Consider the following 18,771-nt stretch of genomic DNA (forward strand, 5'->3'; position numbering starts at 1 on the left):
TAAGTCACAAGACTGAGATCTCCAGTCCTAATCTGGATCACCCTGAATATGAACATTGGACTATAACCTATGGACTAATTCTGAAAGACCTCTTTGCAATTATAAAGCTTACCATCTCTACTATTAATCTGATATCAGAACTGTACTCGTGTCTGTATGTGTACTGATCTTTTAACCAATACTCTCTCTTTTTTTTAATAAATTTTAGTTTAGTTAATAAGAATTGGCTGTAAGCGAGTATTTGGGTAAGATCATTAATTTGGGAGGTAATGTGTCTGATCCTTTGGGATTGGTAGAATTTTTTTATATGGTGAATAAGATTTTCAGTAATCCTCATCATATTTGTCCTGGGTGTCTGGGTGGAGGCCTAAGGCTGGGTTGCTTTAAGGGAATTGTGTTATTGGCTTCTGGGCGACCCGTGAGATATCACAGAAGCTGTTTTGTGCTGGTTTGGTAAATCTAAGTGTTGGAATATCCACCAGCTTTGGGGATTATTTGCCCCATTCTTTGCAATTCACCCTAATTGAGTGACGTCAGTGCAGCTCCCTGGGGATCCTGATCACAGATGGCCTACATTCTTTGTTCCTAGATGGATATGTTGCCACACCCCCCTCCCCCGCCTTCCTGGGTTACTCTGGGGCAGGCAACACTCCCTTGTATGCTGGGGTGCCTGATGTTGACAGTAAAGGTGATCCTGAGTCTCCCAGTGGTGATGGTGGGTAGGTGGGGATCTGCTAGCCACCCCTCTGCTGCAGCCCTTTTACTTACAAAGGAAATGAAGCTTGGTGGTGTCTCCACCTAGCTGGGTCCTGTACACTCTCACTGGCCTGCCTTGGGAGCCTCCAGGAATATACCTGAGCTAAGCTATGCAATGGTCTAACCCAAAAGTACCAATTATAAACAATATACGAACAATGTACAAACACCCCTTTACTTAACCATCTAGAAAAACATGATACAAAAGACTGACCATTAAAATGTCACAACCACTTTAAATCAGCAGGGGGCACGTCAATAAATCATTTAATAAATGCAGTTTACAGTAGTAAACAGAGCTTACCCAACTCCCATTTACACTAGCACCACTTACCCCACTCCTGAGCGTGCAGTCCTCTGACTGCAGAGTTGTGGGTGCGTGTGAAGACCTTAAAGCTGGGGCCAGCGCTCCATTGGTCTGGCTGAGACAACACGGGGCAGGGCGATTCTACTGTGAGATCTTTCTATGCCACTCAGCCCCTCTGGAGATGGAAGCTGTTCTTCCCAGAGGCCAGGAACCTAGACGACAAGGCCGCTTCGTCTCTTCTTAGACTCAGGCATGCCCTTACAGTCTTGTCCCTGTCCCCCTTCCCCGTAAGCACTTTCCCAACCAAGACAGGAGGTGGTTACTCCCACTGCCTGCACTGCAGGCCCGCCTCAGTCAGCTCTGGGCTCAGCAACAGTCTCTGCCCCTCTGCTGACACCCAGCCGCAGGCTCCCCGCCTGCACGATGCCCCTGCAGACTCTCAGCAGCTCGGACAGAGGGCCACAAGCTGCCTGAGTCCTCTGGCCCGGCTCTCAGCTCCCCCCACACCAGGGAGCCTGCCGCACGCTGCCTCTGTATCCAGAACGAGGGTCCCTTTGCCGCGGACGCAGAAGTCTCTCTCTTCCCCAAGGCATCATGGGAACTGTCATCTCTGAGGGTGGACTGCAGCGTCCCAGCTGGAACACTCCCAGTTAAGTTCCGAGGCCCCGCGAATAGAGGGGCCTACATAGACATTTAGCTGCATTAAAAGGAATATTGTTGACTTGCACCCAGCTTATCAAGCGAGTCAGATCGCTCTGTGTTAGTGACCTGTCCTCTGCAGGCCTCCCCCAGTCTTTGGGTCGGCTGCAAAATTGGGAGCTTCAGCTTTTCCCCTCTTCTGTTTCCTCAGCACAGATACCACCATCCCCCTCAAGAGTGTGTACAGCATACGGCTGGCCGGGGAACGGATGAGGCCAATGTGTTCTGGCCAGCACTGAGCGCAGCAAGGACGCTAGCTGAACCACAGATGCCTTGCAGTGGTGGGTATCGCATTTGCCATTCAGACCAGCCCACTGGGTCCAGAAATTGTGCCTCCAGCATTGTTAATGCCGGATGCTCTAGAGGAAGGTAGCCTGCCTCAGGCCCCCAACAAACATCTGACAAACTACGGGTATTGCCCAGTACTTTGGGGGTGAGGGGGGTTCTACCTGACATGGCTCTTGCCCCTCCCTTCCCCACGGCAAACAGCACGCACCCTGAAGCATGAGAGTCAATTGCCCATTTTAACTCAGCCTGCAGCGCTCCAGTGCTCTTGGCAGCCCGGAAATTGCTCAGCCCTTTAAAGACCCCACCCACACTGTCTGACTGGCTGAGCCCCGGCTGTGGTGATTAACGCATACTGGCAAGCATCAGATACGGAGAGTGGGCAGGATTCCCTGGGTAGTCCAGGAGAACCCCACCCCAAAACACAGACCTCCACTAAGCTCTGCTTGGTCATCAGAGCCCTCCCTCTGGGCCCTACTGGATCAACCAAGTCCATTCCCCAGGTAAGACGAGTGAGAGACTTTGTGCTCCAATCACTTCCTGAAACAGAGCAAGGCTTGGGCCAGGAAGTCATGCTGCAAATCACAATGGTGTAGGGATGGATTCTTCCTCGCTGACCATTTTGAAATCAAGACGGGATGTTTTTCTAAAAGCTCTGCTCCAGTAATGACTGTGGGACAGTTCTCTGGCCTGGGCTGTACAGGAGGTCAGACTAGATGATCACAATGGTTCTTTCTTCTTCACTCAGGGCACAGTCAAGCTGTGGAACTCCTTGCCTGAGGAGGTTGTGAAGGCTAGGACTATAACAGGGTTTAAAAGAGAACTGGATAAATTCATGGAGGTTAAGTCCATTAATGGCTATTAGCCAGGAAGGGTAAGGAATGGTGTCCCTAGCCTCTGTCTGTCAGAGGGTGGAGATGGATGGCAGGAGAGAGATCACTTGATCATTACCTGTTATGTTCAGTCCCTCTGGGGCACCTGGCATTGGCCACTGTCGGCAGACAGGATACTGGGCTGGATGGACCTTTGGTCTGACCCAGTATGGTCATTCTTATGTTCTTCTGGCCTTGGAATCTGTGTGTCTATAGGCAGATCAAGCCCATCATATTGGTAATATGCTCCTGTATGCGCTGAATCGGGACACAGTGGCTGGGAATCCCACTAAACCAAGGGGTCCTAAGCTTGGCAACATCAAGTGCTGCATTGGCAGCTTGCCAGGAGCCCAGGGTCTGAGGCAAATATGCATATAAATGTTCCTACTGTAAAATAGTAACTAAAAATGCACATGACCATGTCTGCATGCACTTGCATTCTCCTGGACAGAGATGTAGAAATTGCTAGCTTGAATTCATTAGCAATAAATACAAAGCAGTGCACACACATCGCTAGTTACCGTTTCAAACAGAACCATGGTCTGGGTCCAGTTTATAGATCTCCATGCGGACATGGTGGGGCACCCCAGCACTCACAGCTATTGAGTCTAAGGGGTAGGCGCCCTTTGAATTGCTGAACCTGTCTTTTGTACAAGCCACCTTCTCTGCTGTGTTCCATTCGTATCTGAGAGCGCATTCTCTGGCTCTGAGCCCCTGTAATCAGAACCCTGCCCTACCTTTGTAGATAGCTCTGTGTCTTTAGGAAAGACTCCTTCCTTTCCTCATTGAAACAAACACACTACAAATGAGACAGAGCGCTTTGTTCACAATGTAGTGTCACGTTTTCTTAGCTGAATGTGGGATAATTCAACAACCAGAATTTTCAACACCTTCTTTGAACTTATTTTTAAAAGTGGCTCCTCTTCACCATTAAAATACTGACTTGCTGACCCCTTAAGCACTGCCAATGCTTGTTTAGGATCAACAATCCTCGTTAGGGGAAATGTGAGCCAGAGATCTCAATTTAACATGCTTAACTGATTTGAACATAGTTAATTTCTGAATTAGTCTGGCATTCTCATGGATGCTTTTTCTAGGGGGCTTCTGCCCAAACTCTACACTTATGAGTGTATCATGGGGGTCCTACTCCTCCCCCCCAATGCACATAGGGTGGCCACTGCTGCATCCCCAGACTACCAGACAGTCCGGTACTTCCAACGATGGAGTAGGCCTACCCCTCCGGCGTGACCCTGCCCCTGCTGGCATGCCCTCATGCATACAGTGCCCACAGAGGGTGCCATTTTGAAGAGCACTGGGCCTGATTCTGGGAGATGTCCTGACCTGACCGAGTCAGAGAAAGGGACCCAGATGACATCACAATCTCCACCAGCTCAGCTAAACCCCAGCCAGCACCTGGCATGTGTCATTTCCTTCAAATCCCCCCCACCCCCAAGTTCTTTTCTCTCTCTCTCTCTCTCTCTCTCTCCTTTTGCCTTCTGTTTAATAGGAGTCTGGCTTTGCCAGACAAGACTGTATATTTTGTAATGTTGCTATAAGCCTCTGACCAGAGAGGGAGTTAAAAGAAATGCCATAAACAATCGGCTCCCGATACAAGTTTACCAGGTCTCAGAGTGACTCTTATACTATGTGCTGTGGCTGTTTCTCCAGCAGTGAGGATGCAAACGAGAGTCGAGACCAGAGACAGAAGCTGCATTTCCTATCTTTGTTGTCCTTTCTCTCTCCTTTGTGCCTGTGCATTGTTTTGTCTTTTAGGAAATGGGATCGGACTTCAGCAACAACAGCTCCACCCCATCTCAACTAACTTCTTTCGATGAGCACATCGACTGTCATGCTATCTGAAAGAGCGTCGGGCAAGGTGTCTTTTCTTATAAAACTCCCTGCAGCTACAGGGAAAGTAAATATGGTTAAAATAAAGGCCTTATTTAATACTTTACATTTCAAATGTTTTAACTGCTTTTCCTTCTTTTTCTATAGCTTTAATAAAAGGTTAAAAATTGTTGAAAGGCGTGTTTGCCATGGTACCAATCAGGCTGAGGTCGCTGGATGCCAAACCCGGAACCTTACTGAAACCTGTTTAATGTTGGACAGTTTCAGGGTCCTGTTAACATCTTTGACACTCTGGGACCACTTATTCCATCAAATTAATGCAACATTTTTGGTGTCCCTGGTTAGGCTCAACAGGGCTCAACCCTATAGCTTTTTAATGTGTACAGCTCTCATTGAAGTCAATGGGCATTTTACACAGAATAAGACCTAGATGTCCGGGTCTAAGTAGTCACTATGTGTGAGTCCGGTATTTGTCATGAGATAGACTAGACTGATTTAATTACTTATAGTCAGAGTCTTAAAGAGCCCAACTTGGAATTTAGAAGACCACAGAAACCTATTACAATTCAACAGCTGTGTAAAGTGTGTGCGTGCACATGTCCTCTGGTACCAAACCTGCAGAACTCAGGTGTTAATGTTGGGCCAAGTCCAGATGTAAGCCTCTCACCTTAAATATCAAAAAACAAAAAGCTGGAGCCTGTGGACTTTATCACCATTAGTTTTAATGTTAATCAAGCCAAAGGATATTTTGATCATTTCCTCTTTCTACTTGCTACAGTACTTACAACAGTGCAACAAATCCTCTCTCTCCATTTTCTCTAAGAAAATTAACTCGCAGTTACATTTTTGCTCACCTCCCACGCTTGAAAAATGTAACACTCAGCACTCCTCTGAGAAAGGCTTTTTTGTTGCTGGTGTTGATTTTTATGGATGTATTTTTCTGTTTTTTTTTTACAGTACAAAATAATGTTTCTAAGTAAGGCTGCGATGTTGGCAATTCTTTTAGTAAATTTCATGGCAGAGGTGTGGGGGAAAATGTATAAGTCACAGAAGAGGAGGGGTGGGAGATTGAGCCCACCCCACACTCACCTCACGGCAGTGGCTCCTGTCCTATGCGGCAAGGCTTGGCTCCCTACTCCCAGCCTTGTGACCTGGCACAAGAGGTCTCAGTGCCATTCAAGTTTGGCCCTTTTGCACTTTTGTAGAGGGATCAATGGGCCAAACCTGAGTGTCACACCATGGATTAGGTTGCAACGTCACTCAGGTTGGAGGCCTAGTCAAATGTGTTTTTACAGCCATTTCCAGTATTTCATGGACTTTATTCAAATTCACAATTTCTGTGATCACTATGACCTTTATGACAAAATCGTAGCCTTATTTCTCAGTCATGTAAACATAATAACCATCATGGATATTAAACTGCCCTTAAGGTTTATTCCTTTTTTAAATTGATTTTCTACTGAAGATCATATCCAAACTACATTAGCTAGACAAATGTTTCAGCTCCATGACTCCTTCCGTGTAAATTATTACTCTTATTATGTACGGTTTGTACTGCAGTAGGCCTAGAAGACCCAATCAGATCAGAGCCCCATTGTGCAAGGCACTGTTCAATCCGTGCTAAGAAGGTGATGTAAATCTGAGGTCCCAAGTGAAAAAATGACATTCATCGTCAAGGTGAATGTAACGGTTGGTTCTGAATGATCCTGGCAAAATACAGGAAAACTGGTTCTCATATGGAAATGGGTCAGTGCTGCTGCTGCACTACATTACGTCAACACTAGTGCAATTAAACATACTTCAAAGCTTTTTACTTTGAAGTCACAGCGTTCAGCTACTGCTGAAGAAATGAGAAATATTAACATGGGCTGATCCTGCAGCCTTACTCGCCTGTGCAATGCTTCTCACACTCATTGGCCTCAATGGAATACTCATGTGAGGAAAGAACAGCTGAGAATAAGGGCTTCAGGGTTGGGCACATGATCTATCCAACTCCTTGGAAAGGAAGTGTATGGGAGAGAAAGACTGAACAGCTCCCCTTGACACAGTTTCCATCTTCGTAAATGTAATGATTAAAGGACAGGATCAGCTGCTAATTTCAGTGCTTAGAGTGCTATAAGATGGGATCCCTGAATTAAAGAAACCAGCAGGATCTTGTGCTATTATGACCAGTCCCCGTAACAATCTTTGCAGCCCTTAGCCATCAATCTGCAGCAATATGCTATTGCGACAGGAGGGCCTGCGGTCTGTGGTGTGAAGGCTGCCTCCGAGTCAGGAATGGTCAAAGCTGGTGTAACTCGGTCAGCGGAAACTAGACTGAAAATCCCTTCAGAGCAATTGTAAATTCAATGAGGAGCGTAACTTGGCATCTGATTTTGGAAAAAAGAAGGAATATTTGAAATAAATAGTACAGAGCTGAGTCCCTACAATATACATAAACACATTCCTGCCTACGAAAGGTCCCATGCAACAATTACTGCCTTTTAAATTACATTCAAATGTTTAAATTAACCTTTTAGATCTAAATTATGGTACCTTGAAATCAGCTAAAAAAAATACAAAAGTGACTAACGGGAAATTTGTACAACATGCCCTTTGAAATTAACCTCCCACCTTGGCAGCCTAGCGACGAGATGCCTCAGTAAATGTAAATCCGATCCGAAATAGCAGCAGGCAAGTGCGTCATGATCTGCACGCGCAGCCACCAGTAGTAATCCATGGGGTGGTAGCGGGTGTAGGGGGAGGACGACGTCAGTGCATGGGTGATGCTGTTGATGACTGGCGAGGTGTCTGGTGAGCCACTGTTGCAGTAACTCTCCATCTTGGTGATTTGCTCATCCAAGTACTTCCTGCCGTAGTCTTTGCGCACAGTCTCTGGAAGCTCCTTCCACATTTTCTCTGCTATGGCTTTAATTCGCTCAGGGGTGTACAGGTTGGTGGCCCCTATGAAGTTCCCAGGTTCCACCACACAGATCTTCACTCCTTGGGGGTGCATCTCGTACCGCAGGCAATCGGAGAAGGCTTCCACCCCAAACTTAGTGATGCAGTATGACGATCGAGCAGGGCTGCCCATCCGACCCATCATGCTGCTGATGTTCACCACACGACCTAGGAAGGTGCCAGGTAAATCACAGGGACATCAGCAGAAGGAATGAGCACTACATACTCAACACATTCGATTGACTTCAGAGCCTGTTCTGATGCTCCTGAAATCTCCTGGGCCTTGGGCATTTTTTCTAGTTGGGTGTGGAGTACTGTGTGTAATCACTGTGACTGTGTGTGCAAATGGGATAACAGTGCATGTCAATTGCTAATTGTGGTAATCAGCAAACCAGGGACAAAAGGCTACTCAGCCAGTGAAGCTGACATGCCAGCGTAGGGAGGGACTCAGGACAGCTGATGAAAGCAAAGGCACCCAGTGCAAATTTCCTGAGAAATACAGGGCTGAGACCAGTTTCCTCATAGTTCCTTGGGCTCCTCTCAGTTCCAAGTCCCCAGCCCTTGCCCTTTTGCCCAGCAGCTAATCTCACCCCGCAAGGGAGGAGAATGGTCAGAGATTATCCCTGTGCTGGGATAAGCTGAATTTCTGTCTCATGTTTTTGTTCAGTTTTGCTGAACCAGAGGGTCTGTCTGGATTTTCCCTGGGAGGGGTGGGGCAGTGCAGCTGTGTTGTCAGTCGTACAGGTATGTGGCTGCACAGAGATACACAGTCCAGCTGCACAATGTGTTTCAAGGATGCTTAGTGCCTTGGTTGTATCCAAATTCATTATTGTTGCCAAAGGCACGGCAGCAGTGTGAGTGTACAGCAAAGTGCACCAGTCGTTACAAGACAGTTGCATATGGGCTGCAGCATATAGAGAGACTGGAGGGTCATCAGCAAAGAGCTAGATCTGCCTGAGTAGAAAACAGCCGCCAACCCACTGGAAGGGAGGAGGGTGTTTTGCAATCTGCCCCTCTGCCTGAAATACCTTGGAGATCATTCCTCTGTTTCCATAACAGCTGGCCATCAGTCACAACCCTTTCAGAAACGGTGTTTCAGCCACATGGACTGGCAGGACAGAGCTAATCGCCAGAGCTAGGCAGGACTCTAGGGTCTCTCTGAGCACCAGCCTGGGCATGCTGAGTTAGCAATACGAACACAGGAAAACAGCCGGCTCCCAGCAACAACCTTCGAAACCAGAGGCAACCCACCAACTTTAGTGGAGTGGCTCCGAGTTTCTGAGTGGGTAATCGAGAGCACAGTTTGGTATTTCATAGTGTATGAAAATATGAACAGAAGCAGTTAGGAGCTAAGTCATCCCCTGGGCATCTAGGAAACCTGTCGCTGGGCTGCACCGAGAGGCCTCGTGGGCTGCTGACCCCTGATTACAATTGCAGTCTGAAGACAGATTTAATTCTGTTGGTGGCTCTAGCTGTGGGTTGTTGCAGTGCAGGATGGGCACGTGCCCATGGAAAGCAGTGCAGTGCTCTCGACAGCCACCCACCCGCCATGGAGTTTACATTGTTCTCCAGGAGGCAGATTTAAATAGCAAGTTAGAACTGACACAAAGTTACGTTCTCTAAATTCAGCTCCTCCTGCTGCCTCTGCTGCCCTTCTGCGTCACTGTCTCGGCGGGGAAGCAAACAAACCTGCCGGCTGCAAGGCACTCGTGGGCGTGTGCTGATTCCCACACAGCGAGGCTGTTGGCATAGCTGCTCCCAGAGCAGCACAGGGTAGTGCAGCCACCCACATACCCAGCATTCCTGCGCCTGCCCAGGGACGAGAACTACTAGGAAGAACCGGGAGCAGAACTCTGCGGCCAAAGTCAGCCTCACCCGGCATGTCTGACAAATGCAAAGACTGCAAGGAGGAGACAGCTGCAGGACATGCCCTTAGATTCTGACCTTCGTCACATCAGAATCAGCACTACATGCAGGGTGACAGTGAGGCACTAAGCAGAGGTTGGGACGAGGAGCTGGGCCAATCCTGTGCGGTGGGAATTAAGGGTGCTCAGCAGCAGGCCTTTATGTAACTCTCAGACCACATGAATGGCTGTCCTCAAAGCCCCTGAGTTTGTACAATAGTGAGGATAAAAGGTCCAGGGTGACGCAGGCTGCCAGGAGGAGACTTCCTGAGGACATGGACATGCAGTGAGTGGAGCAGCCTAAGGGTCCTTGCTGGTTTGGCAGCACCAAGTGCTATGAGCACACCTCTGCTGGGCTAAAAGGCTGGGCCCATGCCAGCGGGGTTCAGCCCTGGAGGACTCTTTTCCTGCGATGGCATGGCTCGGATGCCCCCGGCCTGCGGTTGTGCCTAGAGGCCATTTGGAAACCTCGACTAGTGCCATTTAATTGGATGTTGTAATTTCCTGCACTTTCTGTCTCTCACTGCTGTTAGTGTAACACCCCAGACACAGCTGTCATACCTGTAGTGTGCTTTGAGGTTAAGAGTTGAAATTTAATAGCTTAGCTGGCTCAATATGGGACTTCCTTCCCCTTACGTCTCTCTGCAAAATCCATGTGAACCCCAGGTTTGTGATCTTTAGTTAAGAAACCCCATTGCTGGCAGCTCCGCACTCACTATAACGAGCCACCCGACACTAACAGTCCCCGTGTCGGCTGCTCCGCACTCACCAGGACGAGCCAGCCGACACTAACAGTCCCCGTGTCGGCCGCTCCGCACTCACCAGGACGAGCCACCTGACACTAACAGTCCCCGTGTCGGCCGCTCCGCACTCACCAGGACGAGCCAGCCGACACTAACAGTCCCCGTGTCAGCCGCTCCGCACTCACTATGACGAGCCACCTGACACTAACAGTCCCCGTGTCGGCCGCTCCGCACTCACCAGGACGAGCCAGCCGACACTAACAGTCCCCGTGTCAGCCGCTCCGCACTCACTATGACGAGCCACCTGACACTAACAGTCCCCGTGTCAGCCGCTCCGCACTCACCAGGACGAGCCAGCCGACACTAACAGTCCCTGTGTCGGCCGCTCCGCACTCACCAGGACGAGCCGCCCGACACTAACAGTCCCTGTGTCGGCCGCTCCGCACTCACCAGGACGAGCCGCCCGACACTAACAGTCCCCGTGTCGGCCGCTCCGCACTCACCAGGACGAGCCGCCCGACACTAACAGTCCCCGTGTCGGCCGCTCCGCACTCACCAGGACGAGCCGCCCGACACTAACAGTCCCCGTGTCGGCCGCTCCGCACTCACCAGGACGAGCCGCCCGACACTAACAGTCCCCGTGTCGGCCGCTCCGCACTCACCAGGACGAGCCGCCCGACACTAACAGTCCCCGTGTCGGCCGCTCCGCACTCACCAGGACGAGCCGCCCGACACTAACAGTCCCCGTGTCGGCCGCTCCGCACTCACTATGACGAGCCAGCCGACACTAACAGTCCCCGTGTCGGCCGCTCCGCACTCACCAGGACGAGCCACCTGACACTAACAGTCCCCGTGTCGGCCGCTCCGCACTCACCAGGACGAGCCAGCCGACACTAACAGTCCCCGTGTCGGCCGCTCCGCACTCACTATGACGAGCCACCTGACACTAACAGTCCCCGTGTCGGCCGCTCCGCACTCACCAGGACGAGCCAGCCGACACTAACAGTCCCCGTGTCGGCCGCTCCGCACTCACCAGGACGAGCCGCCCGACACTAACAGTCCCTGTGTCGGCCGCTCCGCACTCACCAGGACGAGCCGCCCGACACTAACAGTCCCTGTGTCGGCCGCTCCGCACTCACCAGGACGAGCCAGCCGACACTAACAGTCCCTGTGTCGGCCGCTCCGCACTCACCAGGACGAGCCGCCCGACACTAACAGTCCCTGTGTCGGCCGCTCCGCACTCACCAGGACGAGCCGCCCGACACTAACAGTCCCTGTGTCGGCCGCTCCGCACTCACCAGGACGAGCCGCCCGACACTAACAGTCCCTGTGTCGGCCGCTCCGCACTCACCAGGACGAGCCGCCCGACACTAACAGTCCCTGTGTCGGCCGCTCCGCACTCACCAGGACGAGCCGCCCGACACTAACAGTCCCTGTGTCGGCCGCTCCGCACTCACCAGGACGAGCCGCCCGACACTAACAGTCCCTGTGTCGGCCGCTCCGCACTCACCAGGACGAGCCGCCCGACACTAACAGTCCCTGTGTCGGCCGCTCCGCACTCACCAGGACGAGCCGCCCGACACTAACAGTCCCTGTGTCGGCCGCTCCGCACTCACTATGACGAGCCAGCCAATAGTAACAGTCCCCATTTCGGTCGCTCCGCACTCAGTGTGACTAGCCACCCTACAATAACAAACCCAGGGCCACCTGAGATGCAGCAGGAAACAATTTCCCTGATGCCACTGTAGCTTCTCCAGGCCAGCAAGAGCAGAGCCAGTTTATTTACAGAAGGGCAACTTGGGAGGTGCTTTTGGCCACATATCTACCATGTCCAGCAACTCCAAAGCAGTTAAAAGGAGTTATGAAACCCATCTGGTGATGGACTAAACCCTGCACTCAGATATGATGTGATGGACAATAATATAGAACCCTGCCCTTCGGGGGAAAGTCACTCACAGACTGTTTGGGCGGCTTCTCTGTTGCCCTTCACTGAGTGGTGTTCTTTCGCACCCACTGTGTCCAGGTGTGAACACTGCCCTTTTCAGCTGGTAGCATTTCACACATCCCTCACACCAGGAGCAGGACAATGGGAATCAGCCCTTCGTCCAATAACACACCCGAGAAGCAGGAGAGCAGGGTTACAAACATGCTTGGGGGATGCTAACATGCAGGAAATCACTCACCTTTGGCCCTCCGGATTAGAGGGAGGAAAGCCTTAGTGGTTCGGATTGTCCCCCACAGATTCACTTCAGCTACCTCCTTGTAGGTCTCCAAGCTGGTGAACTCTACTTCTCCGAACGTGGAGATCCCAGCATTGTTCACCAGCCCCCAAAGCCCTGCAGATTAAATCCAGCACGAAAAATCACCACTTTGCGATTAATGACAGAATCCTGGGAAAGGGCTTTCTAATGGATTATCGAATCATATTGTGCAGCTTTTAATTACAATAATACCAAGGTCTGATAGCACTTTTCATCTGTGGCTCTCAGAGCACTGTACAGAGGAGGTCAGCATCATTTCCCCCATTTCATAGATGGGGAAAGTGAGGCACAGAGATGTGATGTGATTTTCCCAAGATCACCCAGCAGGCCAGTGGCAGAGCCAAGAATATAACCCAGGTCTCCTGAGTTCCAGACTATCCACTAGGCCTCACTGCCTTCCCATCTTAACCCATAAAGATGAATTCCAGAGTGGAAAGAACCCAAATCTGTGCTCACCTAACTGAGCAGACCATCGTCACAATCTGTTCAGCAACACCTAACTCAGGGAGAGCATTACAAATCATGTTAATGAAATTCTAAATGAAATAAATACAGAATCTCCTTCCTTCTCCTTTATCAGATTAAAACATAGGAAAAAAAAAATCCTGTCTCCAAATGCAAACAAGAACTGGTGAGATCGAGCAGAGACAATGGAGTGTTGTCCAGAGTTAGTTACGTGCCGCAGTGCAGGCATACAAGGAAAGAGACACTGGAAAAAGAAAATGCCAAACAAACTGTCTCTGTAAATCCAAATTTATCATAGCTAGACTGGGCTGAAATGTCATGAGATCATCACAAGAGCATTAGTTCTCATACAACACATAGCTGCCCATATTTCCCGTGGCCTGCAATACTGTAAGAGCCTAACAGTACTTTGGTGCTTCCACTCAGGAGGTGCAGAGATCCTGAAAATGACTGAAAGGAGAAAGATCAAAGTTTGAGATCTGGATGCAGATTCAGATTGTCCCTTCCTCAGACCTCCATGTTATCTTCATGGTGAAATAAAACCCAGGTAACCACATTACAGGGCACAGTGCAGATCTGTGCCACTTTATTTCATAACCCGAGAAACATTCTTTGTGAATTGGACTAAAAAGAAACTACATCCAAAAGCAAAAGCCAGACATCCTCTCCATAAAGGGCTTATCTGCAATAGAGCTTTGCACCGCAAGGTTGTTAACCAATTTGTAAAGGCTAGTATGAACACTCCCCCAAGCCCTAAGGTAAATGACAAACTTTTGTAGTCTGGAACAAACATGTAGGAAGTGTCCAGACTAGCTTTTACAAATGGATTAACTGCCTCAAAGTAACTGTCAATCCGCTAATTTGAGCTAAAAACTGTAGTGCTAACATAAAAGCCAGAAGGTTTGCAATGCCGGGGGAGGGGAGTGTTTGATATGTGCACATCTCTCCTGCCTCTTCCTTTTGTTCTTTCTTCTAGGAGAAAGAAGAGGAAACTGACCACTGCTGTTCTCATCAGGCGTCAGTGATTACTGAATGGCTAGAGAAGGAATGTGACATAATTTGAACCAACTTGATACAGGAATCTACCTGCCATAAAAGACTATTGCCAAGTCCCATGAGATGGCTTCGGTTTGTTGTCTAGTAAAAGCCAAATGCTACCTGCTGATTGGGGGTGTTTGACAGAGCCCATGTTCTGGGAATTAAGCCACAGAGGGCAAACTCCTAATCTGCAGCTGAGAATTTTGGGCTGTTGGACGTTTAGACATGTACTTAATCACAGTAATGTGTTTATTTTATACAAATTACGGAACAATTAGTCTCTGGCTTCCTCTGTATTACCTCAGTTAGAGCCTTACTCTTCCCCGTGGCAGTTCTCTGCTACCAGGGCTGAATTAAGGACATTCTTTAGGGGAAGGAAATTGCCCGTTATCTAAGTGTTCCTAACATTCCATCAGATGCCCGTGGGCAGCTGTGGCTTTCACAGAGCAGAAGCTCAAGTGCTGTCCTCTCCTCACAGTGAGGTGTTTCCGGTGAGTACACGTCTTTCTCACTCAGTCTGAAGACAAGTCAATTCTGGCCTTCCCGCTGGAGCCAGTACAATCTGAGAAAGCGTTAACAGTCCGAACCAGCTTTGCAGGAAACTTCCCAGAGGGGTCTCCGTTTCTATGAATTATTTGCTTAGCTGATGTGGTCTTCTAAAAAACATTGTCTCTAATCTCCAGTCGTCCAGACGTGGCCTCACGATTGCCCTTCTGGGTTTACAAGAGAGCAGTATGGCATCCACTACTGGCCCAGCTCAGCACATGAATATGGGAAGGGAATCCATTAATGATCCTCCTCCCCAGGCCTCTGCTGCCTCTGAATGGGGCTAATTATGCCTGTTACTTTACAAGCTGCAATGTATTAATTAATAAACAAAACATAATTAGCACCGATCTTCAACTCTTTTCACCAACATTTGTCCCAGTCCTGCATGCCTTGCGCATCCAGAACTGTTGTGGATTTTAACGGCCTCAGTGGGAGTTCTGGGTGCACAAGGCCTTTAGGACTGGCTCCACTAACTAGTTAATGTTCACAGTGCCCTTGTGCAGAAGGCAAGCCTCAACGTCTGCATTGGGCAAATGAGACACAGCCTCAGCGGATGACTTGCCGTATGTGTCAGACCTGAGACTAGTACTCAGAAATTCCTCCCTCGCCCACTAGGGCATGGCCGTGTTCCCCCTCCACCCACCCTCTCTCCCTCCCTGTAAAGTGAACACCACAAAGGCACAATGGTCTGATATAGCAAATGAACAGTGCAAAACAAAACTGCTGGCAGTCTCGGGATGGACAGCTCCAGAGACTGAGGGATCGCTCCTTCTAGGGGCGGAGCACTCTGGCCCCAGTCTAGCAAAGCACTTAAACTGGTGCTTAACTTTAAGCAGGTGAGTGGAGCCCCACTGGCTGCTGTTTATTCTGGGAATGGAGCAGCCTTCACTGGTACAAGCTTCCCCACACTGTCCTGGGTGCTTCAGCCGTGATCTTCCAGGACGACCAACTTCGGAAGCGAGTTCTCTCTCTACATCTCCACTGGCACTGCCAAGGAGGGTACCAATGCTGACAGGATTACTTTGCGATGTGGTCACCTCTCTGTTTGAATCTGGATGGAGACCCACCAAACAAACGTGAGGTGGTAGCAGCTTTCACCTATACACACAGCCAATCTGGACTAGATTCCAATGGGCAGCCTGCAGGTGGGAGATGTGGGTTCTGCTTCCCAGATTCGCTATGTGACCTGAGGCAGGTCATTTAACCCACTTGTAAAACGGGACTAATGACGCTCGCTCCCTAGGATGTGGGGAGGTTTGTGAGGCACTGGGAGAACACAGACACAGCAGCACAAAGAGATGTTATTACAACCCTGCAGATGAAGTCCCCTCAGCTTCCAGGAGGCCTAGCAGATGAACTGAATCCAGACAGAACATGAGGAAACTTCTCCAGCCTCACAGTGGGGTTTATAATAGGGGCAGATTACACAGCTGGTTCCATGCCAACCTCTCCCCTAGTTTACTAAGAGGCTGAGCTCTGGCACGGCACCACCTGGTGCCCAAAGCGTGCATGGCACCAGTCCCGCTGATAACACAAGCAGGTTTTCCATTCAGGATGAAGAAAAGTTTGGCTCATCAAAACTCAGGGCCAGCACCCAGCTCGAGCCTGGCACCGCTGGCGTGAACCGGTGCCCTGCCGCCGTTGGAATTTTGGGGGGATTTTTTGAAAGCCTGAAGAGGGGGTTTCAGGATGGGGTCCCTGTTGAGTATGGGTTGTAGTTGTTTGATGGTACCCCACATGAGGGGTTCCAGTGAGGGCAGGTAGGGGACAACTAGGGGTGTGAGGTCAGAGGGGGTTTTATTTCTGTACTGAAGCAGGTTCTCTTGGGATCTTTGGGTGGCCTGTTCAAGGATACAATCCACTACATGGACACCACTTGACACCCCAACATCATCAATTTATCAGCGCTACCCCACGCCGGCGCTGAATTATCTGTCCTCTTCCAGGGGCTGAATTTCTGACCCACTACAGACCCTGATATCATACTAACATTCAGAGGACTAGAATTCCGGTAACTCTGCCTGAAAGAATTCTGTCACAGCAATCATGAGATCACCCACACAAACCATGCCCCTACGGACAGGCATAAGAAAAGAGAGTCATCTGACTGGACACCCTACACTCTTGATCGTTACATTGACTGCTTCAGGGAAAACATTGACTGTGAAACCCTAACAAACACCATATCCACACAATCTCTCCACTGCTGGGAGGGTAGCTATAAAGCCCCTGAAATCCAACCACCAGAGAGTGACCAAACCAGCAGGCAAAGGGGCTGCCATCGTAGTCCTCAATCATGATGACTATGCTAATGAGGCCAAACAACAACTCTTCACATAGCACCTGCTCTACAGAACTCAGAGAAGACCCCATACCAGAATTCACCCAGAAATGTAAGGGTATCATCAAATCCTTCCCCAGACAACTCCCAAAGAAATCCTACAACCGTATCCCCCACAAGCCCACCACGGGGACCTTCTGCAAGCTTCCCAAGACACACAGACAAGGGAGCCCAGGCAGCCCCATAACTTTTCTAGGCCCTAAAAATCAAGATTTGAATAAAGAGACCGTTGGAATAAGACATGAATCTAATCTATAATCCACTAACACACCCCCGTACACACACAGCTGCCGCCCTCCCACTTCCCTTCTCCCCATGACTGGAGAGGTGTTAACAGGCTACTTCCCCTGAAACGGTCCCTTGAAATATGTGTTAACTCCTTATGCTAAACAATCTGTTCCACCTTGTGTATAGCTGTGACAGCTGAGTTCATCTCCCAGATCTGAGGGAGAGCTCTGTGTAAGCTCAAAGGCTTGTCTCTCTCCCACAACAGAAGTTGGTTCCATAAAAGATATTACCGCCCCCACCTTGTCTCCCTCATAATCCCCAGTACACATACAAAATGATGGGGTCTAAATTAGCTTTTGCCGCTCAAGAAAGAAAGCTTGGCATCATTGTGGATAGTCTCTGAAAACAGCCAAAAAAAGCAAAGAGAATGTTGGGAATCATTAGGAAAGGGAATAGATAAGACAGAAAATATCATATTGCCTCTATATAAATCCATGGTACGCCCACATCTTGAATACTGCCTGCAGATGTGGTTGCCCCATCTCAAAAAAGATATATTGGAATTGGAAAAGGTTCAATAAAGGGCAACAAAAACGATTAGGGGTTTGGAACAGCTTCCGTGTGAGGAGAGATTAATAAGACTGGGACTTCTCAGCTTGGAAAAGAGACAACTAAGGTGGGATAGGATAGAGGTCTATAAAGTCATGACTAGTGTGGAGAAAGTGAATAAGGAAGTGTTATTTATCCCTTCACATAAGAATCAGTAGTTACCCAATTAAATATATAGGCATCAGGTTTAAAACAAACATAAGGAAGTACTTCTTCACACAATGCACAGTCAACCTGTGGAACTCATTGTCAGGAAATGTTGTGAAGGACAAAAGTATAATTAGGTTAAAAAAGAATTAGCTATGTTCATGGAGGATAGGTCCATCAATGGCTGTTAGCCAAGATGGTCAGGGACACCCCCACGCTCTGGGTGTCACTAAACCTCTGACTGCCAGAAGCTGGGAATGGGCAACAGGGGATGGATCACTTGATAATTGCCCTGTTCTGTTCATTTTCTCTGAAGCACCTGGCACCAGCTGCTGTTGGAAGAGAGGATACTGGGCTGGACGGACTATTGATCTGGCCCAGTATGGTCGTTCTTAAATCATGTTGTGGATATAGCCCTAAGTTTACCCTCACAGGCAATTTGCAACAGCATCCTCCCACTGGGGGTTTCACCAAATGGGGGATGTTCTCCCTTATGCTGGGGCTCCATGGCAGACCTCCAGGGGAGACTGTGAGATACACGCATCCCCTGGCCATTCTGGATCACTCACTTTTGGGGCTGTGCTGGCCAACTGTTCTCAGCTCCTGAAGGGAAAGTGGGAGGTTTCAGATGCTTTGCTCTCCCCTCCTGCAGGACTTTCCTCAGTGGGCCCCATGTGTTGGACTGTGCTGGCGTAGCCCAGGGCCAAAGCTCTGTACTAGGAGAGTGTAGAGAGCCAGTGGGAGTCACTGTTTAACTGGGAGAGTGCGGGAGAGGGGGA

The 18,771-nt window shown here is 49.4% G+C and overlaps 1 protein-coding gene across 1 annotated transcript in view; it reads right to left on the reverse strand.

Moving 5' to 3' along the window:
* Positions 1-5,471: 5,471 nt before the first annotated feature.
* The window catches only part of BDH1 (3-hydroxybutyrate dehydrogenase 1), a 47,013-nt gene continuing 33,713 nt past the window's right edge, over positions 5,472-18,771 (reverse strand). Inside the window, exons 6-7 of the mRNA XM_073358977.2 lie at positions 12,538-12,690; positions 5,472-7,875 (exon numbers count right to left, since the gene is read on the reverse strand). Of these exons, the coding sequence (XP_073215078.1) occupies positions 7,406-7,875; positions 12,538-12,690 (623 nt within the window). The 3' untranslated portion in view covers positions 5,472-7,405. The remainder of the gene's footprint in view (positions 7,876-12,537; positions 12,691-18,771) is intronic.

The sequence above is a fragment of the Lepidochelys kempii genome, chromosome 9, assembly GCF_965140285.1.
Source record: "Lepidochelys kempii isolate rLepKem1 chromosome 9, rLepKem1.hap1, whole genome shotgun sequence".
Taxonomy (NCBI): Eukaryota; Metazoa; Chordata; order Testudines; family Cheloniidae; genus Lepidochelys; species Lepidochelys kempii.